The 27,370-nt window shown below is 41.0% G+C and overlaps 1 protein-coding gene and 1 gene segment (V, D, J or C); one reads left to right on the plus strand and one right to left on the minus strand.

The window, feature by feature from the left end:
- Window positions 1-2,778: 2,778 nt before the first annotated feature.
- LOC113951839 lies at window positions 2,779-18,237 on the minus strand. The segment is given in 7 exon segments: window positions 2,779-3,102; window positions 4,842-4,948; window positions 6,026-6,043; window positions 6,449-6,784; window positions 9,441-9,537; window positions 17,746-18,056; window positions 18,191-18,237. Coding segments are annotated over 7 exon segments (927 nt in total).
- Window positions 18,238-22,644: 4,407 nt separating this feature from the next.
- On the plus strand, window positions 22,645-27,237 carry LOC113952024 (trypsin I-P1-like). The gene is made up of 5 exons (XM_027653683.1): window positions 22,645-24,021; window positions 24,699-24,867; window positions 25,475-25,728; window positions 26,507-26,643; window positions 27,054-27,237. The coding sequence occupies exons 1-5, from the start codon at window positions 23,982-23,984 to the stop codon at window positions 27,201-27,203; spliced, it is 750 nt and encodes a 249-aa protein (XP_027509484.1). The 5' UTR covers window positions 22,645-23,981; the 3' UTR covers window positions 27,204-27,237.
- The last annotated feature ends 133 nt before the right edge of the window (window positions 27,238-27,370 follow it).

Below are 27,370 nucleotides of genomic sequence, written 5' to 3' on the forward strand. Positions count from 1 at the left end.
CACTCCTGAAATACTCCCCACCCCTGAAAAGAGCTGTACTAGCCCCTGGAGATGTAGTATGCTACTTCACTTAAGTAATGTCTACTGTGTTGAAATACTAGGACCACTGGGAAGATCCTGTTTATCCTCCCCTTGCAGTCCTTCACTTTCATTACTTTCCTTTCTTTAAAGCTTAAAAAAAATAAATCTTCATTTAATCTGTTTTGATGTTAAGCATCCTCTTTGCCATGACCTTACAAATATTGCTTTTAGGCATAGGATTTAGCAAAACATTGACTGGTAAACATTGCAGACAATGACTTTTCTTTTTTTAGGCAAGTTGTCATATATCCTACCTTTTTGCAGTCCAGCAGACTGAAGTATAATCACATAGCCTGACATTTGCCCTCACTCCTTACTTAATTCTGCAGAATTTGGAATCACCTAATGGTAAATCCCTTACCCATGGACATTCCTTCCTGTAATGTGTGTAACAATTGGGTGTCTAACTCACAAACTCTGTTTTCTCCTCTCCCATAATTAATGTTCTGCTTGCCTCAAGTGAGGAAGGACACAAAACTAGGTGTACTTTTCAAGTACTTTTAAAGGCTTATCATAGCCACCAGAAAGATTTTCTACTGTATACATTTCATGTGAGATGTTGTTTCAGATATGAAAAGGCTGGCTCCCACAGGAAGCTCAGTACCTCTGGCATGTGTTAACAAAAATGTTTGTCAAGGAAGGTGCAAGAAAAGCTGAGATGCACTCAGCTTTGCTGTCAGACTTATTACTCAGAGTAGCCACCGTGGTCTGTTGTCTGAATTTGAGAGAGAAACAATAGGAAAATAATAGTGTATATCTGTTGTAACAGTTAAGGTTTTGAAGGGTCAAGGATGAAGAAGCCTTCATTAACTCCTTGGTTCCCTCTCTCATCACCTTCCCATCTTCTGTGATCTAGGAAACTTTGGGCATGGGAATTCATCAAATGCGAGGAGTATGGAGTTGTTTATTTTCTGTTCACAGGACCCTGGAATACTGACTTGTGCCAACAGACAATGTTCCCCTATTCCATGCCCCACTTGGCACTGAAATTGCTCACCAACCTTTTTTCCTTCCTTCACTCTAGATTATATGCTTCATCCTTTTTTTTCAAATGCTATTTCCTAAGTATAATAGTCCCTTGTTTTGATTTTCAGACAGCAGTTCCTTGTCATCAACCCTCCTTCTCCTCCTCAAATACATAATTAGAGGTTTAATTTGTCCCTTAGTCTATTTTTCTATTCCGGAATAGAGTGTTAGTGTCTTGATCTGCAAGTTAGCTTATGACTTTTGCTCCAAGAATTAAAACACCTTATTTGTTCTTCTAGGGGCTTCCCTAGAACATGTCTGTGTTTCTCTTTGGGTTTTTTCCCTTCTTCTGCATTGTTGTCTATTTTCTTGAATCTTTCAAAAGCAAAAATGACCTAGTATTTTACAATGTTCGGGGCAAACATGGCAAGAAATATTTATGAAAACAACAATTGCAACTGGAAGACTGATCATCAACCGATCATCTCTCTCACTAATACACAGAGGAACTTAAACATGACTTGACTCAAATAGAAAATATAACTATAAAAAGAAATAACTGAAAGGAAAATTGTTTCTGGGTTTCCTTTGTTTTATTTCAAACATACTTGGTAAATAACGTTTTATTAATCGTAATAGTCAGCTTGGTTTCTCCTCCAAACTGCAGTGGTTCTGTGTAAGCACAGATAAAAATTATTGCCTAAATTTGTAAAAGCTTACAGATAGGTGTCCAAATGGCCAAGATTATTTCTCTGTGCTTAGTTTGTGTAATGGAGAAATCAACTCAAATTTCCTTCTTAATAGTGGTGCAAATGCTAAGACTTTTTGTGAATTACTGAGGGACAATTAAATTGTTTGGTTGAGGATAACAAAAAGTGTTTCATAGAATCATAAAATCACAGAATTGTTTGGGTTGGAAGGGACCTTAAAGATCACCTAGTTCCAAACCCCCTGCCATGGGCAGGGACACCTTCCACTAGACCAGGCTGTCCACATCTTGTGAATGTGAGACCCATAAACACATTTTTGAAAAAAGTATTTTCAGGAAACAGTTCTCCATTTTGTTTGAAACAGCCATAAGACTACATAAATAATTTCTGTAATCATTTTTCAATATAGTATTTTCTCTTGTTTTGAAGTGGTTAGAGGAGATTAAAGGAGTTACATGTACAGAGCAGGAAAAATAACTCTATTCTATAGGATTATACTCATCTATCCCCTAGCACTTAGATATAACTTTTTTTCCTTTAATGACATTAAAAAAGATATGCCACCTTCTTCTCAAACCTGTCATCAGATCCTTTTGAAACAAACACATTAACTGTCAGGCAACCTTTAATCTCTTCACAAAATTTTTCTTCACTAACACAATGAGTGTGGTGCCATCACGAAGCTAATCTCAAGTAAGAATACAGCGAGAGAGAAAGCAGCTACCATGCCTCTCCTGAGAGAGTGTCACTTTTCTTCTGGTTAGAGTTCTGTTTCCTTATGCATCTGTTTTGTCTAGAAATTAGCCACTGGAGCGTGCAAGCCTCTAAAGCCTGCAGTGTTGGCACACAGTCTAAGTACGGGATGAGTCGTCTTCTGTTCCCATAACAGATACATTATTCCTATAAAGATTGTCAGTGAATGATCTTTAATGTGAGTTCCTTATGACACCACTCATCACTGAAAGTTGTGTGGTAGGACATTATTACTACAAAAGATCAAATTAAAAAACAACCACTGATGTTTTTTCAATGGAAAAGAAGCTAAAAATTTATTCCTAAATCAAGGAGTTGAGTTCTCAGCCTCTGAGCATTAAGAAGGTGCTAGTTTTAAACATATGAGACAATACAATATGATAATATATGATATGGAAGAACAGGAAAAATCCAGCAGCGAGTACAACAAAGTGGAGAACAGGAGCAGGACAAAGAATCATCAAAAAATATTTAGAAGTTCTTAGAAGCATAGATCCTTTGTTATGGAAAGGTAGAGGGTATAATTTGTTGTGTTTCTGCTGACGTGATGAAGAGGGGTCTTCATTCATTCTTTATACAACTTGCCACCTACCTAATTGAAAACAAAACAGAATAAAAATATTTTAAAAAATGATAATAACAATAACAACAACAACCACCGAGCAAAAGAGACAAATATAGGAGTTGGCTGGATGACCATGCCCAGAGAGTTACCATCAATGGTTCAATGTCCAAGTTGTAAACAGTAATGAATGGTTTCCCTCAAGGGCCTGTACTGGGACCAACACCATTTAATACCTTCATCAATGTGTCATTGATACTGGGATCGAGTGCACCCTCAGCAAGTTCACAGATGACACCAAGCTGAGTGGAAGTTGATATGCTTGAAGGAATCAGAGTTGTCATCCAGAGGGACCTGGACAGACTTAAAGAGTGGGCCCATGTGAACCCTGCAGCCACCAGGATCAGTACAAACTGGAGGATGAATGGCTTGAGAGCAGCCCTGTGGTAAAGGAATTTGGGATACTGGTGGATGAAAAATTGTATGTCACCCAGCTGTGGGTACTCACAGTCCGAACAGCCAACCATATCCTGGGCTACATCAAAAGCCCAATCTGGCCAGCAGGTCAAGGGAAGTGATTCTGCCCCCTTTGCTCTGCTCTCACGTGACCCCACTGACCCCACCTGGAGTACTGTGTCCATCTCTGGACATGTTAAAGCAGATCCAGAGGAGTGTCACAAAAAATTGTCAGAGGGCTTGTATGAAGACAGACTGAGAGAACAACCCCATCTTCAGAAGGGAGAAGAGAAACCTCTGGGGAGACATTCTTGAGGTCTTTCAGTATACAAGAGGACTTTTAAGAAAAACAGAGACGTTTCACCAAGGTGTCCAGTGACAGGACAAGAGGCACTGGTTTAAAATGGATACAAGGTAGCTTTAGATTAAAGGATGAAATTTGTTATCGTAAGGGTGGTGAGACAGTGGGACAGGTTGCCCAGAAAAGCTCTGGATGTCCCATACCTGGAAGTGTTCAAGGCTAGGTTGGACAGGGCTTTAAAAAATATGGTCTAGTGAAAGATGTTGCTATCCATGGCAGGGGGGTTGGAACTAGATGATCTTTAAAGGTTCTTTCTGGCCTAAACCATCCTGTGATTCTATGATTGTGATCCAGTAAAATACACATCCACTCCCTCTGGTATCCTTGGAAAAGGTCCAAAAATATAACTGAGATTGTGTTCATACTTGCCCTCAACTCTGCCAGGTCACTTTTCAAATACATCTCCCTGTCCTGCTTTTAAAGGGACAAGTGCTGAGGCTTCCCCTGTTCTCACTGGGTACATCTTTCAGTCATATGATAAACTTACTAACAAAAAGTATTTTCTGGCAGTTAGTTCAACTTCTCCCATTTGTTCAGATTTATCCCACAATTCTTTGTAAATTTTTGTAAATATTTGTTCAGATTTATCCTCTGTATCACTTCAAAAAACCTGCTTGTTATTTTCAGGCATAAGTCCCTTTTTAATGGTTACAGAAAAGTATGATATATCTCATATTTCCCTTCTTTACTTTCTACAGAATTTGTCCTTAAGTCTTATCTTTTTCATGTGTTTAAAGAGTATTTTGAGAAGGAATTTCTCTGCTAGACAGCACTGATTTTATCTGAGTTCTGGAAAAACAGGAATAGAAAACTCATCTCTTGTGATTTTTCAAACTAGACTAGTTTGAAAAATCAAGGCAGATCACATGCAGAAAAACCATAGGTTTGAGGATAGATCCAGGCTGCATCCACTGATCCTTGACTAGTGAGTAAGCTCAGCCTTCTAGCTTACCTTGGCTCTCCACAACAGACTGCTCACCAAAACTGCATAGATCAAGGCTTTGCCACAGAGAATGAGGTAAGTGAGCTTCACAGAATTTCCATACCGCAAGTACGAATCTGCAAAGAAAGCATCATTTATGTATTGAATTGTCATCATCACGAGATACTAGATCTAATGTAGTTTTAATCAAATATGAACCCTTGAAATCTTTAGCTAAGTGACATAACGGAACTAGAGCCAAATGAATGTTTCTGTTGACACCAGATAGCAGGTGATGGGAAAGAACATAGTGATCCAAAGAACCAAAAGAGAAAGCAAACCTAGGAAAGAACAGAGACTGGTTTTATGCTAAGAAAGTACTATGTTGCCACACCTACTGAAAAAGTAGGCTGTTCATCTGAATTCCCTCTTAGGAACACAAAATAAGCTGAATCACAAGATACGAATTTTTTTTCTCTCATTACTGTCAGTGGCCTTATGAGTGCTGCTGACATATCAGGAGAGTTTTATACAGCCCAGAATAACATGGTATCTAGAAGTTTATTCTTGTAGACTTTTTGCTCTTAAGGAGTTGCAGTAGTATTGAGATACCACCTCAATGTTGGTTCAGCCTTAAGATTCCTGAAACATTAAAGATGTTAGTGAAAAACAGGAGAGAGTAAATACGTATACATAAAGGAAAGAAATGTAATCTGTAATCTGGATATCCTCTCTATATAACTCCAGTTTGGAGGGGGATGTGACTTGCCATCAGAAGTATGTTGAATTTTATATAGGAAATATTCAGAATTTTGGATTCTCAATCTTCATGTCATAATTGCTTGGATAAGTAGGAATCATTTATTTCATGGCTGAGCAAGAATCTTCCCAGCAGAAGGTGGTGTTAAGGACAGGAGGAGACGATAAAGAGCAAATTACACTACAGGAAGGTTCCAGTATTTCTCCTGTGTTTTCAAAAGGGAACCATAAGGAAGAGCTAAAACCCAACACCATTGCTACATACAGTATGCACAAACAACCCTCTCAAAGTCTTTTCTTCCTTTTTTCTTTTTTTTTAATCTAACATACAAATCACTTAGATGAGAAAGCAGAAGCTATTCATGCAGTAGAAATCTTACACACCTTGTACTTAGTGCCAGTAAAACTGGAATTCAAATACGTACAGATATTTGCCTGTGAGAAGACACACATACCTTCTGTAACTGCACAGCCTGAAAGACAAAAATAAACTGAAAGTCATGTTTCTTTTCAAATCAAACAGACCATAAATTTTAGAAGTTTCAGTTTACAAAACGCTGCCTAATTCATTATAATTCATTAATTCAATAAATTCATTATACTATAATATATATATTATTATACTATATATTTTACTATACTACTGAGATTTCTCAGTGAAAAGCTGAAGAAACTATAAATGTATAATGCTAATGTAGATAGAGAGGCCCAGGAATATGAAGAGACATATGCTAATACCTGCATATTTAAATATATATTTTGCCATAACAACACCCTGGATAGAAGTTTTACAAAGGTGTGTTTCATATCCTAGCACACACACTTTTGATTTGTGATTTCTAGTTTGTACAGCATGGTGATACACATTTTTTACTCACCAGCATCACCAGAGATAACTTTGTGTATGGATTCCTCTTTTCCATTCTGAAAAAAATTGGCAACACACTCAAAATTATTCAAAGGGTTGAACCATTCCCAGGCTGGGATCCTCAGTCGGCTGGTCAGCGAGTAGGTACTCCCATTCTGTGTGGAGAATTCGTCTGTCCCCACTCCTTTTGTCCTTTTAACATCATTTACCATCCAGACCAGAGTCAGGTGGTCAGGGTAGAAACCAGAGGCCAGGCACACCAGTGTGGCCTTATTCTTCTGCTGGATTTCCTGCTTTGATGGGAAAAAGATGGCCACAGATGGAGGTATGATTTCCTTATCCTTCTCTGAAACAGAAAGCAATATGGCCCAGAGCCTCCATTACTCCATTCGATCAGAAACTCCTTAAAATTGTACCGTGTTTGTGTTATGTTACTCCTGATATACCTGGCCTTTTAACAACTGTCTATTAGAGAACTAATATCTATTAGATATTGGACACTGGGAAACTGAAAACAATTATTTTCCTTTAATACACAGAAATATAAAAGGTCTGGCTACAGAAATGCATAAGTCTTTGAATTTCTAGTATTACCTCTGTCAGAAGAATAAGAGGGTTGGAAAGAAGCTGAGGAAAGAGGTGGGCAGAAAAGTACCCAGTTATGGTGTAAGGCCTGTATCTGTAGTATTGTATTAATAGATAAGGGAGTCTGTTCTAAGCCACAAGCATCTTCAAGGGACTGAGCTACATTCCTGAAGATGTAGCTAAGACATGATGGTCATTGCAGTGTTCAGAATTATACTGTCATGTGGTACCCTACTTGGACCCTCTAGGTGACTTGAAAGGAAAGAGCTAATCTTTCTCACTGTCTGAAGTGAATGTTTGAGGTAGGTAATATGAATCAGCCTGGGACAAGTTTTGCTTTGGGTCTTAACTTGTCATCCTATTTTAAGACTAATAAATATCTCTTCATGCAATTTTTTGTTTAGGTTATCCTAGGTATGAGAAGCCCTCATCCTAGACTACACACCTTCACAAAATGATGCCAGATTCTATACACTACAAACCAAAAGTTGTCTCCTGTCCTATAGTGTTTAAAACCTACATGTAAGGCTAATGGGAACAGATTTTAGTCAAAAGGATGTACAAGGCAGCAATGAGAAGTTGCTCAGAAGCTAGCCACTGACGCTAAAAGCCATTTTTTCCCCAATATACTGAGTAGAATGCCTTTTTTACTCATCTAGTATGATAAACCCAACAGGTCTGCAGAATGCTTGTGGAAACAGAAAGGCAGAGAGAACTATGGAGCCAAAGAGAAAACTATTGCTGTTCTTTCAGTGTGAAGGCACCCTAAATTGTAGATGTCCTTCCTGGTCATTCTCTCCTTTGTAGAGTAAGAGAGTTATCAGAATTAGCAGAAATTTATATCTTCATAGATCTCGACTCCTAAGCACCAGTGTTTGTTTTCTAACGTTAGCCTTAATTGTACCTAGATATTAATAGAGATAATTCCCTAGAAGATTTGGCACTGCTCTGCTTTGCTTTCAGTGGATATGAGGTTGATCACTTTTACTGCCTCCATTTAGCACTTGGCTTTATAACTTTTCTTCCTATCCTAAAAGTATCTCCGACAAGTTCATTGACTCATAGCCTAAATGGCTAATGAGTGAAGAGATGGAAACAACAGGAGGACACAAAAGAAAAAATTAGAGAGATTGAACAGACCAATAAAAGAAAAAGAGGAAAGTAGGTGAAAAAGGCAGAGAGAAAGAATGATACAACTACTGGAAAGACAAAGAAAGCCAGAAAATGAGCATGTTTTACATGGAATAAGGAGACTCGTAAAAGCAAGAACAAAGGCAACCAGAAAAAAGTGTTATCAACAGCCCATTGTGTTCTCATCTTCCACACTGTTCATGGTAGACACTGGCACAAAGCTTAATCACTTCCATGCATAAACTCATGCATTCCCAGTCACACAGTTTTCATCCACCTAAGAGAAAAAGTACTGCAGTTCCTCCATTCCCATCATGGCAAGGTCAGTTTCATAATTCCTTGTTCTCTTTCACTCCTACTCTCATCTTAAAATCATCTGTGTATATGCATATCATTAATACATTTTCAAGTGTCCTCCACATTGAGTACTTGGGTTAATCACAGCTACTTACCTATAACTCTGAGCACAGTGCCAGCTCCAAAGGTAAGTAGCCCAGTTACACGGCTGCACGCAGTCAGGTTGTAACTCTCAGTGCTGTTATGATTTTCCTGTCAGACACCTAGTTCCTTAAAATGGTACTGTTTAAAGGAACAGGTACCAGCGTGTATTTCTACAGTTTGCTATCAGATGGGAAAGGTTACTTTGCCCTGTGATTCCAAAATGCCTTGATATATATGATGATAAATTCTTTCCTGGGAGGGGAGAAGGCAGAGACAGCAAATCTGGAAAAGGAGAAGGAAGAGAGGAGAAAAGTGTCCTGAGAGAATCAGAAGCTGTGAAAAGGACTGTTAGCAGATGCCAGTGTCCCAAAGCAATGTTAGGTAGCCTGCCAACCATCTATGGAGAGGTAAGCAAAGTGCCACCAATATTACTCTTTCCCTGCCTAATTCAGCTCACAGGAGAACCCGGACTCTACCTCTGAAACATTGCTTTGGATTGTTACATAGATGAACTGCAAAAACCTGCAGACCGAAGAAGTATTTTTCATTCTCAACCTCTCTAATGTTTTCTTGGAGAATGGCAGAAAACAGAATTATTTATTCCTTTGATGCCCCCAGAAATGAAAGACAAAGGCTACAGACACAAAGATCTCAAAATTTATGCCTGCAAATCCTACACGTCCATAATAGTGTATCTCATTTTAATAAGCAAACAATAAAGCATTAATCCTGTTCTCATGGCCGTATGAAAAATTATTACAGATCATTATTCTGCTTTTAATTAAGACGCTCTTGTACCCTAAACCAGTATCACATATATCACAGAGATCTGACTTCTGACTTACCCATGACTGTGAGTTTTGTCCCACTGCCAAAGTACAGTCTTTCATTATTCACACTGTTTTGCAGCTGCAGAAAAACCTCTCCTCTACTCTCAGTCCTCTTAGACAAACCTGAGGACTAACCCTCCCCTCGTGTGGTACCAGCAAAAGAAGAAACACAAAGTACAACAATCTATGGTCCCTAAAAACAAAGGTCTGTAAGGGAACACCACCACATCTGAGAGTTTAACCAGCTGAGATCAATATCAGAAATACTGCATCCAGAGTCCTTTTGCTTTGGGCTTCGGTGAATCAGTTATCGACACTTTCACCATTTCTTTAGAGGATATTTACCCCTCTAACTAGGTGTAATATTAAAAAATATTTTCCATATGCAGAAAGAATAATTTGCTTATTCTCAACTAAACAGTCTTATTTCCTTAGTTTCCTCATTTTTTTTCAACATCACGAATACCCTTCATTTGTAAAATAAATGCCTTTTTTCTTCACTTGCAAAATACTTTTAATATATAGCACAGGATCCTGGTCCACTCTCCCAATTGTAGCAATTCCTAAACACGCCTCCCTTTCTCCTTCCCAGGAAAGAAGTCTCTGCTTTTATTCTTTCTGTTCTCTTAGTGATGATTATTCAAGTTAGCCGCATAATTGTCTATGGTCAATGAGGGATTGGTGTATTCATTTTCATCAGTTCAGGCACCTCAGATACACATTGGATTTTGAAAAATGATCTGATCACTGAGTTTTTTCCTATGGAAACTGAATTTTATCACTTGTAATCAATTTATTCTGTAGTAGCACAATGTGGTACAAAAGTCTCCAGGAGCAGTACAATGAGAAGAAGAGATCACCATCAGCTATCAGTCTTAGAAGCAACCTTGTTTTCCTCTGGATTGGAGAATCCAAATCCATAAATGTGGCCCAGAAAGAAACATTCCCTGAGAGCTCCTTCTATTTTAAATGAAACATATATTCTGTTTCTGTGGTTTTCAGTGGCTGTTTATAATCTATTCTGAAATAGAAAGACCGTTGTCCTTAATGATCTTTTATCATCACCCTGATGAGCCTGTTTAGTGGAAAGAAACTTGCTGTGCTGTGGAGAGTTACTTTCTATGACAACAAGGAATTAAACAGCTGCAGAGAGCTCTTAGTATTGCTTATTATAAAGTCAAGTATTTATTTGTGCCTTCTGTTTTATCAACCAGAAATGCTAGAACATTTGTTTTTCACAGTTATCTGAGAAAACACATGCTTTAATTTACCCTGAAAAGATCCAAAGTAATTTAAACTTGTATAGTCTTGATTTTGTTTTCTAGAACTGTTCAAAGTGTAACTGTAAGTCAATTCTTTCTAGACAGACAGATAGCTTTTCACTGACTTTTCCTTAGTCATCTGTAGCCCCAGGAGAACTAGCATTACAGATAATAGTTATACTTTTGGGGAAATAAAGATTTTTGAATATGTCGATTTATTAAGGCAATTTTTTTAATGATATGCACACATTTTTTAACCCATTCCTTATCCTAATTCTTTATATTCTTTATATTCTTTACATTCTTTATATTCTTTTTATTCACTGACATGCAATAATTTAGTCATCCAAAATGAAACTTGTGTCCTTACCTAGAGTACTAAACTTAGTCTCTTCTCCAAAGTAGACTGGTTTACCAGCATATCAGGAGTACACCAGTTTAATAATGAAAGGGAGAACAATAATGAAGTTCTCTAAAGAGAAGTGAATTGAAAGAGAAAACAAAAATTTCTTACCTATTACTGTAAGTTTTGTGCCATCGCCAAAAATCATATTACCGTAATTCACAGTGACAAACTGTTGTATCATAAGCTAAGAAAAGGGAAGCACTGCAGTTGAGTTACTATAAGCAGAAACTTAAGTGATCATTAGTGTATTTGGAATTCCAAAGGTCACTTAATCTCTGGCTGAAAGGATTTGACGGAAAATTAAGAAATTGAAAGAGAAAACAAAAATTTCTTACCTATTACTGTAAGTTTTGTGCCATCGCCGAAAAACAATTTATTAGCATTCACAGTGACAAAGCGCTGTATCATAAGCTAAGAAAAGGGATGCACTGCAGTTGACTCACTGTAAGTAGAAGTTTAAGCAATCATTACTTTATTTGAAATCCCAAAGGTCACCCAATTTCTGTCTGAAGGGGTTTGACAGAAAACCATCTTGAAATCTACTGTATAATCTGTAGCATTCATAAAAGCATTTGCCAGAGTTTTTTGATAATTATTGTCTACATTTCACCTCAAGTTGTTTTTGCAGCCTTTCTCAGATCTCCATGTTATGCCATTGATATTACCTGCTATTCTCATTTTGCAGATCTCAAAAACATGCGGATGTACCCAAAGGCTGTCATTAACTAGAAACAGAATTCCTCTACAACCAGAGCTCCCTCACTCTCCATTTTGTGCTCTGAGCATTGTGAAGGCTTCCTTTCTGTGCCTTGTGGAGTTAATAATCAAATAATACTTGTTTTGTGGTTTCCATAGTCAAATGTAGGTGGTTTGCCTTTGGCACTGAACTAAAGCAAATACATTTGTTTTCCCTTCCATGACAGGTCAATCCTCTTGAATAGACTTTCAGGATCCCATTCAATTTTCTCATACGCTAAAATAATCCACGGAAGGGGAGTCCAGAATAATCAGCTGACTGGTCTCAGACAAACCCTTCATACCCATTAGGAAGAACTGATGTGAGACAGCGTGGAGAAGGATTAGATAAAACCTTTGTTCTCACAGGTATTGAGTCAGTCAGTGGACACTGGAGGCTTATTTAAGAGAGAAAACTCCAATACACTTCATACAGCGTCTCTGCTACATGACAGAATTCCTTTTCTAGCACTTGTATCACATTAATAAAGAACCATTTTGTCGTCTATTGCAAACATTGGCGCATCAGAAAAAAGTACTAATTTCTGCTTTGCATACTCTGAAAAGCTTTAGGTGCACCTGCAGTCAATTTGGTTTGCTGAAAATTATTTCAATATCTCAGAATTTCTTAGCTTGCTTCCCAGAAAGGGCAGGCTTAGTTCTCACATGATGAAAGTCCTAGTATACTAGGTCTGTCAAGAAAAACCAAGGCAGAACATGCCCGCTCTGCTGCAGAATTCTCTGCAGCTGCCTCAACACGCTTTTCCACAAGGCACATATAGGTTTTTGTAAAGGCCTCCTGGGGAATGTATCATTGTGTGCCCCTGTCCCCACAACGATACAACCTCGTACAAAAACAATCCCACCCATGACTCCACCCTCCCATTTTTGTCAATCAGTCACCATGAAAGATTGCCATAAGAACCTGTGCTGGTTTTAACTGAGGTGGAGTTAAATTTTTTCATGGTAGCTAGAGTGGGGTTGTGTTTTGGATTTGTGCCGGAAGCACTGTTGATAAGATGGAAATGTTTTTGTTGTTGCTGAGCAGTGCAAACACAAAATTCAAGTCCTTTTCTGCTTCTTATATTGCCACTCTGTCAAGGAGGCTGGGAGTGCATGGGAAGTTGGGAGGAGAGACAGTGGGGACAGCTGACTCCAGCTGATCCAAGGGATATTCCATATCATAGGGTGTCATACTGAGTACATAAAGTGAGGTGGGAGAAGAAGAAGAAGGAAGAGGGGGATGATTGGAGTGATGGCCTTTGTTGTCCCAAGTCATGGTTATGCATGTCCTGGGAATGACTGAACACCTCCTTGTCCATGGGAAGTGGTGAATGAATGCCTTCTTTTATTTTCCTTGTGTGTACGGCTTTTGCTTTACCTATTAAACTCTCTTTATCTCAATCCACGAATTTTTTACTTCTACTCTTCCAATTCTCTTCCTGGTCCTGATGGTGGGGGAGTGAGCAACCAGCTGTGTGGTGCTTAGTTGCTGGCTGGGGTTAAACCATGACAGAACCACAGGCCACATCCTTCCTTTGTCACTGCTGTTTCTGTGTGATAGTCCAATTACCTCTTAGTGTATCCTTTATCCCGAATTTAAAATCCCAACTTTTTTCTTACAATCAAAAAGGTAATACTTTATTTTCTTTTATTGATTTGTTTTAAATGCATTTATTTTTTGCTTGGTAACATCATGACAATGTTCACGCTGCTTTCCTTTCCACTCTTGCTCTTTTCTTGCCCCAGGGAGACAAAGAGACTTCAAGCCCACAATAACTGGTTTGCAATGAGAGTGGTTTGCTTACTACGGGCTGGTGTTTTTGTTTGTAGCCCGGTCTTGATTGAGAGTATCCTCTGTGGTCTGTGCTGCACTTGTCACAGCTGCTCTGAAAGGGAGAGAACTAGGATGCTGAGCTCTTAAACTTGTGTTCCTCTGATTGCCCTTATACAGGTGGCAGAAGCACAAGCTTCTCCCAGGGCCTGTGATTCTTCCTCTGAAAAGGCTTCACCTGGGTGTAAGAGTGAGCCTTAATTTTGCAGACTGTCTGAAGGGTGTGGGAACTGATGGTGACAGTTAACAGGTTACTTTTGTCTCCCTCCCTAACACATAAATGGGCTAATCTTCTCACACAAAACGTTAACACATAGTTGCAGTAAACAGTTGTTCATATTGCTCCTTAATAGCTTCACTTGAGTCTCTCTGGTATAAAAAATAGACTGTAAAGCCTATTTACAGGACACAATCATTCAAAACAAGATTATTCTACTAGGAAAATCACAAATTATTTTCTGATCTTTTCAGATATCACAGAAAAACCCATAATTTCTGATACGGCCTGTTCAGCTGGGAACAGTTGTCAGTGTCCCAGGGAAAGGAACAAAAAACATAGACTAAGCTGAAACATTTAGGACCAAGACATAGGACTATGGAAGGCAAGATATTGGACTAGTCATCTTGGAATGCCCCTTGGTTATTCTCTCTTCTATCACAGGAAAATGGGTGCTTAAGTCACTAATTATGGAAGTGACAAAGGTATTTGTCTGTTTATGTTGAATTCTTATAAAAAATATATTTAGGATTGTATTTGTCTGTCACTGCCTAAATAATAACACTAATAGTGGGATATTATTTGCCTGCCTTGCTCTTAGTCTGCCTCTGATCTCAACACTTTATTCAGGGTCTAAACCCATTGTATTAAAATTAATTTAAGATTATTCTGTCTTCATGTCCAGTCTACTGCTCCATTAGTGTCCTCACTGTCACTAACAGACTCTACCTCATACGTGTCCCTGATTTAAAAAGAAAGAAATCACCTCTCTATTAGTTTTGAAGGAGTATGTGGTGCTAACAGCTCCTCAGGTCATGTTCATTAGGCAATTTCCAAGACATGCCAGCAGAGACCAGCCTTGTCCCACTTTAATGTTCCTCTGTAACCTTCCAAAAGCAAAGGCCTTTCAGGCCATGAATTCAAAAGAGTGAGAGTGAGGAAAGACAGGAAAGACAGTTCCTTGATTTTCATTTCCATGTCTTTCATAAGAGGCTTGTGGGCCATGCTGTGTAAGGCTTCAGACAAAGAAAGACAAGAATATGTAAGAAAGAGACATCTAGGGAGGTACTTTCTAACAGTTTTTCATTTTAGTGGGAGAATTTCACAAGAACACAGTGATTGCATCACTTACACCAGTCTTCAATTCTTTAGAGTTTACAGAAGCAGCAGCTTACAAAGAAGCAGGCCCTACTACAGAGACTACCAGAGATTTACAGACTTCTTTTAGAGACACTAGGAAGATTTTCATAAACAGTCAGGGCTTTTGACCACAAACCCCTAAAGTTAAGCAATGGCCTTTTTTCAGGGCATGTCTGCACTGAGAATATAAGATGGTGAAAGAAGGGATCTGATTAATAGTCTGAATAAATATGATTACAGAGAGTGGGATGAGGAGGAAAGTATATGTTTCACAAGAAACTTATTAGAATAGCTGCTTTTTGTGCAGAGCCACTTCAAGCTGATAAAAGAAGTACTGCATAGGAGGAAATTGTACCTTAGAGCTGGAAGAGGGAACTGTGACCGCAGAACTTCAAGATAGCAATGAACACAGATCTTTGTGGTTTTCTGCTACTGCCTGGAAGTTGCACAGCTGTGACCAGTCAATAGCCAGCTCATTAAACTGCTGTATGTTGAAGGTCACTGATAAATTTGTTATGCCAAGGCCTTAAAACTGCATTTGCCATGCTAAATTAAAAGTGCTCAAGAGTTGAGAAAGGGATCCTTCCTTTGTTACATTACCAGAGTTGAAAAAGTTGGTTTGCAGTGCTTATGAAAAAGGTCTGAGCTAAGACTATAACATGTTTTTCAGGAACTGGTAGTTCAGTAAAAGAGTATTTTAACAAAGGATCTAAAAGAAAAATCACCCCAAAGTCACCACCATAGTGTTTATATTCGTTCATGATTTCAGAATGAACTATTTTCCAAAAAACTTTCACAGGGCATTTGAATCACCAGTAATAATTTCAGACAGCAATAGCGTGAACATGTTTCATACTTGCGTAAAGATCGGAGGCTGAAGAGGATAAGGAGCTCAGTTCGTCTCTGCTATGTGACAGACAACGTGTTCTCAGTGCTTCTTTGCTGTATGTCTGCAGCCTGATATGAACAGTGAGGAGATCGTGGACCTAAGGGTGCTCTGAGGAGCGGACAAGTGCTCCCTGGGAGCAAGGAACCGTGTGTTACATTTGCTGAGCAGCTCCTGAAGTCAGAAGAATATTGACTGCGAGGGTGTGCATGGGGTGGTATATGAAGCTGAGGCTTTCAGAAATGTTTTTGGAGGACTGGAGTAAGTCTGGTATGCAACTAGATTTAACCTCTTCAGAGCCTCCTCTGTGTGTAGGGTGAGACTACAACGAGCATGAGTTTGTCATGGGTCTGGATTTTCTTAGCCAAGAACAGGTTACTTGCTTTCAGAGCAGAGCCTGGAAGCAAAGTAACATTTCTGTAGCATGGTTGATCAGGAGACTAGGATCCTGGTATGAAATTGAGAGATCCATCCTGGCATACAAAAGTCTCCTAGCAGTGCTGGTGAAATGGAGCATGAGGCTGTTTTACAGGACGTGCTCAGATCTGGTTCCAGCTCCTTGCTTTCACCAGCTCTTATCATCTCTCTCTTTTTTTTTTTTTTGCTATAATCACACAATGTGTTTCACTTCAGCATACTCAGCTTTGCCATATCAAGGAGCAGCATAGTAGATTTGCTACCTGTGTTAGTTAAATGCTTGATATGCAATGCCCTCCACAGGAGCATATGAGACAATTGGATTTTTGTCAATGGTGTGCAGATGTCAAAGCCACAGCCTAAAAACAGAAACCTAAAGCACACAAGTGTATAGCCATACTTCCTTAAAAATACCTTTTGCTCTTTCATGTGCCATTTCCCTTCCTTTGAAGAAGAGGAAAGTTCCAGGTTATGCAATAAAAACAGGAGCATGGACAGGGAGTAACAGGTAAGGGAACCCTAATAAAACTCTGCCTTCAGTTTTCCCAGGTCCATTACAGAAGAGCAACTTGTTCATCAGAAGTTTGTCTCTGCAAGCAATGGAGAGAGAAGCGCAATGGAGAGAGAAGCACAGTGGGAGGAAATTTCTGCCTTCAGCTGTTCCTCTCAAGAGGAGCACCACGTGATGGCAGCTTTCTGTGGTTTCTTTCCTCTGCCAATGAGGTTTTGCCATGAACAGATGCCTTGGTCCAGCTCAGAACTGTATGCAAGTAAGGGAGGGATCCTGCACTTAAGCAGTTTGTGAAGCAGGTGAATAAAATGCTGCAGTGTACACTGTTGCTTTTAAAGATGCCAAAGGGCTGTCCCTTCCACAGTGAGAGGTATGCTTGGTCCCCTGGGTACGTTTTCCCCCACTGGCACCGCTGACATCCTCTTATGTCCATAATTAGGGGCTTGGCTCTCCTCCCACATCAGTCAATTTCTGTTTGGGTACCTCAGTTCTGTGTGCATCATCAGTATGTGGAAGGACTTTGAATTCTCCCTCTCTTTTGTACTCTTTCCCTTGTGCTATGGCGGTATCTGTGAGGAACTATTGGCTCAGAACATGAGTGTGCTACTGCAGCACTAATTTTAAGAAATACAGGCCACCTTTCACTAACCACATCAGCAGTGCCTCAATTCTTAATGTTGATCTATAGGTTTGTATTTCTGAAGGCTTTTTGTCTTTGAAGCTAAAGGCTACTGCACTGCTTTGTCTCTCTCCCCTCCAAAGTGTTCTGGGTCTATTTCTCCAACATCTTCTTTGTCTTTTTTTCTACTCTTCCTCTGCCCCTCTCCTAACTGCCTCACATTTTTCAGAGATTCCATCTCTCTCTCAGTCAGGGTGGGGATTTTATCTTAGTGCTCAACCTTCTCTCTGTACCGTGTGATCACTCGCGGCACAGAAATACGTGGCTACATCCTTGGATGTCACATTCTTGATTGTCATCACAGTGTAAGTATACTTTCTGCTTATCTCAAACTTGGCCTCACTATAACCGTCCTCATAAAATTTCTCCCTCAATGAAGTAGTACTGACTATTAACTTCAGACCATTTCTTGGAGGCTGCTGGTACCAGAACATAAAGGCAAGGTAACTGTTTTTCTGGTTGCAGGAGATGTTCACAGTGTCTCCAACTCTCTGAAAGATTTCTTCTGGCTGCTGTGCAATGAAGATGTATCCGATCACAATACCTGTATTAGTGAGAGAGAAAAAGACAAAGTGAGGAGTAGGAGTACAGATGGTAACTAAAAGGGTCCTTTACCTAACAACAGCCTGGCATGGCCTGGATGAGAGCTGTGCTGCAGGTGGATCTGTTGTCTCTTACCAGGTAAAAGAGCAACCAAAACAGTCAGCATGGCCCTTCAGCTGTCCCAGGAAAAAGTGTTCCTGCTCACTGTGAGCCTAGAGTTAAGAGAGACTGATACTCCTCCCCTTCCTTTGATTTTTCTGTCAACCTTGGGCAGAGAAGAGAGAAAGGACTGTCCAACTTTCATACTTTCTTTGGTAAATTATTAAAAGCAAAGCTAAGTATTCATGTGACTCTTAAGTTTTGCTTTAGTGTTTTCACAAGAAATCAGTGTTTTACACACAGATTTAATTCCAGTGATCTTTAGTTATCCTTCACACTTTATTGATATCTCCCCTCCCTGAAGTCTAGAGAGATTTATATCTTCCCTTTACCTCTATTTAATTGTAGAAGAGGCATGTTCTCTCTGTGATCCTGGCAGTACTGTACTTTTTCGGGGCCTAAGGTTGAGTTCCTATCATCACACAAGGATTCAGAGCAGTGTGAATCTCAAAAATTTGGTAGTGAATGTTCCCTGTCTCACTTTTTTAATCCTGCTTTTTTAAGGTGTTAACAGAAATTGCCCAAGAAGCTATAGCTTCTTCCCAGATGGGAAAGAAAATACGTTTTATATCATGTATGAAAGTTTTGTATGATCTCCAGTATCACCGACACTTAGCATCTGTGAAGTAGGGGTTCAACCATTGCTCCTGTGCAGTCCCTGCCAGTTCTTGCCACTGTGGGTTTTCTCAGGATAAATTACCTGTGCTCCAGTGAGACTGAGCCCTGTGCTGGATATATTACAGTTTCAGTGATTTTTTTCAAGGAATTGTAGACCATATAGATTTGTTTTTAATTACCTGCTGTATCTTTTACATTTTTCTTTTAATGTTTATGCTGTTTTCAGAGTCAATACATCAGTTAGCAGATGAAGATTTTTACTTAGAATAACTTTTTTGTCTCAGGAAACAACAGGTGATTGCAGTCTCTCCAAAAGAAGAAAGTATTTGGAGGATACAACTCAGGACCTCTAGTGTGTGTCTCTGGAATTGCCTAACGTTGCTGCTTTCTGAAGAGCAGCAAGATTGACAGCCCTTTTTTTTTTTTTCATTCCCAAACATTTAATTCTTTCTGTCTATTTTCTTTTAAGATTAAAGAAGAAACAAGGGAAAACAAAATGTAGCAAGATAAAGGCAAATATGTTCAGACTTCCCAAGTAAGATGCAGAACTACTGTATTTGAGGAAGAATAAATGCAGGGAAATAGAGAAATACAGTTATGAAAGGGGTCACACAGGTAAGCAGGATGCTGGTGAATATGCTTGTCTGGCTATGCTTTGTACCTGCTTAGCTCAGCGTATCCATGTCTTATTAAGTCCCATTTCTAAGCATTTACTTGAGGGTGGGACTGTCTATTACCACAAGTACCAGCAACTGCAGAGACCAGAGTGAGTGAACTTAAGCACCAGAATCTGGATTAGGGCCACTGACCACTAAGAGGTACCATTTGTTCATCATGCTGGCAGCAGGGGTGAGGGACAGTGTGTGAGTGTGTGATCACTAGTGAACACGAAGCCAGACAATCTGCAAAGTAAGTGAGGTGACCTGGGTTCCAGGTGTATGTCTCTAATGGTAAGAGCAGTGGCAGGTGGAACAGGGAGTCCCAGGCATCTCCTGGAGAGGGGGCTGTGTGGGAGGTTTGTGTGTGCATGTGCATACCAGCAACTGCAGGACTTAGGGGCTCGTGGGTCTGGGTGCTGGCACATGTGGCGACTGGGATCCAGGGGCATCTACTGGACTCAATGTCCAAATATGGAAACCTATGGAAAGTTTGCACATTGTACAAATACGTATGCATCTATTTCCTGCTACTGAATCCTTACCTAGAACCCTTATTTCCCACTATACACCCCAGCCAGAGGGGGATGAAAGATAAGATGATTAGTGCTGATTCTGTTTGTGGGTGGGGTGAGTGCATCTCTGTTGATCTGTGTGTTCAGCTTTGTGTACATGTATATGCTTTGTATATATGTGTGTCTACTCGGGATACACTCTCAGCCTTGCTACTGGCTGGGCCAGGGGACATGGAGCCATGGTAGCCTCCTCTCAGGCCACCATATTCAGCCCAGCCTACCAGTGAACCTCATCTCCTCCTTAATGGAAAAAGAGATCATAGAATAGATGTGACAATGAGGAAAGGGCAGAGGTACCCTGACTGCATGGAAGAGAACCAAAGGAACAAGAAAAAGATTTCTACTGAAGGGTGTTTAATATAAACTGGAAACAGTAAGTACTGGCTTAGCAGGGATCTGTGCTGGATTTGGAAACTAGCGTCATGAAACAGACCATCAAGCAAAGGCTGGCTCTTCTGTTCCAAATGATAGAGAAAAATGCCTGTTGCAATACAAGGAAGGCACTGGCAAGCCATTTTCAGAGATACATATAGGCTTAGTGCTTATGGCCAGGACTAGGACTATATCTGGGTCAATGGTGACTATGAGCATCAGATGTCTCTTTAGTCATAGTGGATTTAAGGCATCACAGGCCAGTTTCTTTCAGTAGCCTCTACCAGTACAGAAAGTTTCTCCAGGGCCAACTCTTTGCAGACAATTCTGAGAGAAATCCTTCCTCTTCAGGCTTGTCATCACAGACCCCTTGCCCAGCCAGACCCATGCTGCTCCTTTCCCACCTCTCATCCCCAACCAATCCATTCTAATTCCATTTCTAATGGAAGCAGCTGTGTCTGCTTGCTTGGTGCAAGTTCCTCTTCCTCATCCATTCTATTTCACTGTGTCAGCTTTGCTGGTTACCACTTCTAAACTTCTTCCCAAGTTTTTCAGACCTTCTGACTTTTAACCTCACCGCCTTTACACTTTTCCTGGTTCTTCTTTGCCTTCCTTTTGTTTCCCAAACTTTCCATCCTGCATTCTTACAGCAAAGAGGCAGCTTCTAGGTTTGGAGATGGTAAAATTGCCCAATAGTGGCCCAGTTCACACAAGCTTGGGGTATGCAGACCATTCAGGGAAGGTTCTTCATGCTGCTCTCTTACAGATCATGTACTGGGTAAAATGGATTTAAGAAATACTTTCAAATCTAATCTCCCCCATCTGCTATGTCCTTTCAGAGCCCTTCCTTTCTGATCCAGCCATTTGCTGAAAATTCCTGGGACACAGTCTGTTTCCTGCCTCAAAGGTGCATGCTTTATGTCCACATTTGGCTCCATGTGGAGAACCCTGTTCTTACGATTTTCCTACCTTCTTCCTGGCACCATGCTCTCTTCTTACTTTGATGTTCCCTTAGTGCCTTTGGCCACAGTCATCTAGTACCCTTTCCTAGTTGTGAGCTTAGACACTCTGAAAGAAGTCATAACTTTCCTTCTTCACAGCCCAAAAAATTATTAAAAACCAGAATTACTGCAGGGTAGCAAAGAAATTAGCGATGACATGAAGGCGATGCAGAAATAGACACTGTTGGACACTGTTACAGAAGAATGTAAGAAACCAAATTTAAGGAATCTGTAGGTATTTGTTGAAAGTAGTAGAACAGTGGTCTCCAAATGTGTTTCACTGTGCACCCCATCAGTAAAATATTTTTAAACAAGCACCTCCAGTACATGTACATTTAGTAGTTGATAATTATATACAGATAACATTAAAGTTTGAATGCACCCTTCCCACACTTCAGTGCATCGTCTTGCTCACCCGCAGGGGTGCATGCTACTTTGAAGACTCCTGCATAGGAACATTGTAAGCCAGCAGCCTTTCTCTGAATATCAATTACAGATGTAAAGACTAGAAGATGCACAGAGTTTCACCACTCTCCTGTCCCCCAGCAACTGAGGAGCTGGTGTTCCTAGGTCTCAGTTGTGCCTTTCCAGAAGCGCCTCACAGGCACAGGACATTTGGGAAAAGAGAGAAGCAATGGTGTCCTCATGACCAAGCTCTGCAAGATGTAAAAGGACTAACCGCAGAAGCTCCTCTGATTTCTGTTCACAGGAAGCTTTATCTCTGTCAGCCCATGGTCTCACCAGGTTTCTCTTTCCCAGGATCTTTCATCAGCCTGGACAAATGGATTTCCTTTATCTGAGTCCAGTGTTGACACAGCTGACTGAAATACTTGAAGTAGGAAGATGGAGTTCTAGAAATGCAAGCTGCCATTGCTTGTCCATTGATAATACCTAGTACAGTTGCCCTCAATATACCAATCCTCCTCCTTCCTGTGCCCCTGAAGCCACCAGCTTTCTGTGGCAGCATCACTGCATGAACCAAGAGATTCATTTGCAGCAGCAGATGTACAACCTTGAGTGTATTTTTTTGAAGACCCTATAAAAAACTTACAATATGGAATGTTTAGCAGTGTATCTGATTACAGCCTGTCTTAATGCCAATGGCATGTTTAGGATAAAGAAATTATAAATCCACAGAGATCAGACTGTACATTCTTGTAGACTAGAAATTCTTCTTGTTCTGCTTAACCATGATGGCATTGGATAGCTTTGGTAATCTTTCCACAAATAGGGCTATTATGGACCTTTTGCTTTTCCACAGGAAGCTTCTAATCCTTACTTCTTTCCCAAAATAAAACATGCTTCTAAGAAAGCTAGGCAGTGATACCAGTTTAAAGGTCAACAAAATCCATGCAGCCCCTTAGAAAAGTCGCTGGCCTTGGACATGTGCTTTAGCCTAAAGGAAAACTTCATCTGGACAGTGCCACTTTGGGTGTCAGTCCTCCAGGGCTCTCAAAACATGGATCATGGAATGGAGTAGAAAGAGTATTCCTATCTAGTCTCTCCTGCTATTCAAGCATCTCAAAAAATACAGTTTCTGTTTAATGTCTCTTGAGAGTATCCCACATCTTTCAGGAGGTAACATGATGAAGTTGGCACCTGTCTAGAAAATGAAAAGGATTTTTCATCAAATGCTTTAATCTTTAACAAACTTTGCATCATGACAGAAATCCTCCACCTTCCCAAGAAGGATTTCAGAAGAGCTCGCACTTGTGTTCCCAGTATTATTTTTCATATACATTACATTCATAAACATGAGCATGACCCTGAAAATCTTCTGTGGCAAAAATGAGCCTCTGTAGAACACTCCAAAGATGAATAAAAAGAAGGCCTTGGTATATTGGTCAGTATTTTCTTAGAGATTAGGAGAGAGAAATTAGGAAAGGGAAAAGGTGAGCATTCCCATACTTGAAGTATATAACTTGGGAAGTGGTGGATGACACAAAATAGTTTTCGTCATACTCCCTTTGGAAATTACTTGTGAGGAACTTTATTTAGGAAATCACTGTTTTCTATAGGGCAAAACACACAGACACTATTCAGGGAAAGGGATAAACTTAACAAAGTTAACCAGTGGTTTGTTGGCTTTCCCCCATCTCCCCAAATAAATGCATTGTATCTTTCTGTCCACTACCTACAATATTCAGCTTCTGGTGAAAATATGCATTTATAAGAAAGACATCATCAGCACAGAGGAATCTCAAAGGGGTTTGAGACTTCTTCTCAACAGGTGCTGAGTTTAAGAATGAGGCAGACAAACAACTAGGCATCTGCCAAAGGCAAAATGTATTTTTAAATTGAAGGCTGCCCTCTGGAATAATTGAAAATAGCTCTCTGTCTTCAGAGAGGTTTATGATTAACAGATCTATTATTTGTACTTTCTACTAGGGCCTGTTAATGCCCACGTTTGGATCTTCAGATTTTCCACTGTGTACTTTTTGTCTGGAGAAAACCTTGGACTAGAGATAAGGCCATATCCAAAAATGTATTTCTAGCAGCTCCTGCTTCCAGTCAGCCTGTCTGGGCTTGAGGCTGAATCAAGACCATGAAGTGCCTGCTCTTTCTCGCCTTTGTTGGGGCGGCTGGTGAGTATATTTTTTACTTGTATTTCTTTAATGTAAAAGGAAGCTGATTTTCTGAGCAAAATCGCAAGGTAGCTTGTTGTGGGAAAGCCACACCTCATTTTAACTTGCAGAAGTTTCAAGGCAGAGTCCTGCAACTTCTGTCTTCTGTTTGCAATTGCTTGTGTCAAAACATGGGGAATGAACACCTTCATAGGGGTTCCTGACCCAGCAACACAGGAACGTGTCCGTAGCTCAAGAAAAAGACTCCCTCTCTCTTAAGAAACACACAGATAACAGTTCTGGCCCAGGAAGCCCTAAAGCAGCTGTAAAATTTCAGACTCTAGGCGGGCGCTTGCTCCAAGGAAATGGCACCGCGGACTTGTTTTGTGCTTTTGTGTTCAGTCCTCTCTTGACCATTTCTGCAGACAGGATCCTGGGGAAGACACACCTTTCCTCCGATCCATCAAGCAAATTTCTATGTTCTTCTGTTCACTCAGGGAGTAGCTGGACATGCTTTAGTTGTGGACTTGTGAGACACCAGACTAAGCCTGATCACCTTATTGGAGGGTGCAGCAAGTGAATGTCCATTGCACTTGCTCACCACTGCTACCCTGAGTTTTATAGAAGCGCAACATACAAGTGGGGTGCACAAGGTACCTTAGGCCAGGTGTTGACATGTGGCACTTCTTATCTCCCAGTTGCCTTCCCCACCATCGCTGAGGATGATGATGACAAGATCGTGGGAGGCTACACCTGTGCACAGAACTCTGTTCCCTATCAGGTGTCCCTGAATTCTGGATATCACTTCTGTGGAGGTTCCCTCATCAGCAGCCAGTGGGTCCTGTCAGCTGCTCACTGCTACAAATAGTGAGTGGAAAAATTTATGTTCTTCTCCAACTGACTTCTGTCTTCCAGCTCACTTCTAGCAGGAATTCAGAAGTATGAGATACAAATAGGGAAGTGGCCCTCTTCTGACCTGACACAGCCAAGGGATGGGTGGCTCCTTCAGGCAGGCGGGCTGAGACACCCAAAAGGGTTTTTTCCTTCTGCAAATGTTTCTGTCAACGCAGAGCACTTTCTGAAATGACAATTTCAGAATAATTGAGAAACGAGTTAGAGGTTATGATTTCTTGTCCGTTCCACGAATCCACCTAAAGCAGGGTCACTGCAGAACAGGAATAGGAATGAGGTCAGGCTGATGGTGGTTTGCCTTTTTCCAGAATGTTTCTACAAATCACTGCAATATATTCCTGCCATCTATACATAACCTTACAGAAATCCACCACCCCTACTGGCAGTGGGTAAAGATCTCAGTGTGGATTCCCTCGGCTTATGCAGGACAAGAAAGATAACTCACCCAAAAGAGCTACTGGGGCAGCGATGTTGAAGCAAGGGCATCAAGTGACAGAGAGGTTTCTCTCAAGCTGTATAAGGGTAGCAGAAAAGTACATGTCGTTCCTTCTCTTTTTCGCAGTCGCATCCAAGTGCAGCTCGGGAAACATAACCTGGCCCTGACAGAATCAACACAGCAGTTTATTAACTCGGCTAAAGTCATCCGCCACTCTGGCTACAGCGCCTATACCCTGAACAATGACATCATGCTCATCAAGCTTGCCACCCCAGCCCAGCTCAGCAAATCTATCCAAACGGTTGCTCTGCCCAGCAGCTGTGTGGCCGCCGGCACCACTTGCCTGATCTCCGGCTGGGGCAACACACTCAGCAATGGCAGTGAGTACTCTGGGGGAATGTACAGCCCCCTGGGGGCCTGGGAGACTCTCAAAGACCTCACCATTAACTCCAAACAGGGCAGGGTAAAGCACAGAGAAGTGCTGTGCAACAGGGCTTTTGGAGTGATGGGTCAGGGAAGGACAGTAACCGTTTGACTGCAGTGATGCCAAGCCTTTGCAAGGTCCTTCCTCTCATTCTGTGTTATGAACACAGGATCACTGAAGCCACCCATGCACTGTTTACCAGCACGTTCACAGAGCCATTAATTTTGTGGCCTGGTGCTCTCAGCTGTGCCATGCCAAGCACTAGCAATGTAACTATTGTCAACAGAGTTGTCAGTTCTCTGAGAACAAGGGCAAAGTCCGGGACTGTGGATCTACAATTCCTCCTAGACACTTTCTCTCTCTTACATCGGTGGATAGTGACTGATATCTAATCCACTGATGACATCTAAACCTGCATCAGAGGAGAGGATCGTTGTCCTGAGGCTCAGGCTGCTTCCACCGTATGTGCCACAAGAGTGGCTCCACAGTTGCCAACTGATGATTTTCTAGGTACCAGAGAAATTAAGGTGGCTGCAGTGTAGAATGGTGGGCCCATGGGTAGAGTCTGTTCCATCTAAACAGAAGGAATCCATGCTGTGGTTACTGTTCAGATGAAGAAGGACAACTGCTGGAATAGGATGTCCAGTGACTACTTGCCTGTTAAAATAGAACTTCTCTGGGCCATGAAAGGAACTCAGCCATGTCATCAGCCATCTCTCCTTGTTTTCTTGTAGATAACTATCCAGATGAGCTGCAGTGCCTGCAGGCTCCGGTGCTCTCTGCCACTAACTGCCAGAACGCCTACCCTGGTCAGATTACAGACAACATGATGTGTGTAGGATTCCTGGAGGGAGGAAAAGATTCCTGCCAGGTAAATCCTCTGCCTCTCCTCTCCCATTTGCTTCTCTCCTGCCTTTTCCCAGCCAAAGAAGCCTTCATGTCACACAATCAGCTCTACTCCCTGCCCTGGCACATCTGAATTTTTGAATGACAGCAGAGGTTTAGGGCACACATATCCTAAGCATCTGACAAGGACGACATCCAGTAAAAGCAGGCAGCTTCTTCATCCTTAGCTGTGGTGCCCCTGAAGCCCAAGTCAGGCATGCTAGCATCAAGGGAAGAGTGCTCATCAGAAATGTAGAACTACATTCTACCTTTGCAGAATTTCTGTGTAGAGTAAGCCTGACAGAGGTTCCTGAAATGTCAGGGATTTCAGGGATCTCTGACTCATTGCTCAGGCTGATGCCATTTGCTGACTGTCCATATCCTTTGTGTGCACAGGGAGATTCCGGCGGTCCCGTGGTCTGCAACGGAGAGCTCCAGGGCATTGTTTCCTGGGGCATTGGATGTGCCCAGAAAGGCTACCCTGGAGTTTACACCAAGGTTTGCAATTACGTCTCCTGGATCCAATCCACTATCGCCGCCAACTGAGACCCTCTCACTCAATGTGACCTGCCTTTTCTCATCATCCTTTTCTCTCTTTTGGGTCTGGACATACAAACACCATGAAAAATTAATAAAGACTTTCAGGCACCCCTACTTTGTGCACTATTTCTCTGGGAACTTCCCTAGGCCGCGATAAGGAGGACAGAGGCAGT

Source organism: Corapipo altera, unplaced genomic scaffold (genome assembly GCF_003945725.1).
Source record: "Corapipo altera isolate COAL_440 unplaced genomic scaffold, ASM394572v1 61, whole genome shotgun sequence".
Taxonomy (NCBI): Eukaryota; Metazoa; Chordata; class Aves; order Passeriformes; family Pipridae; genus Corapipo; species Corapipo altera.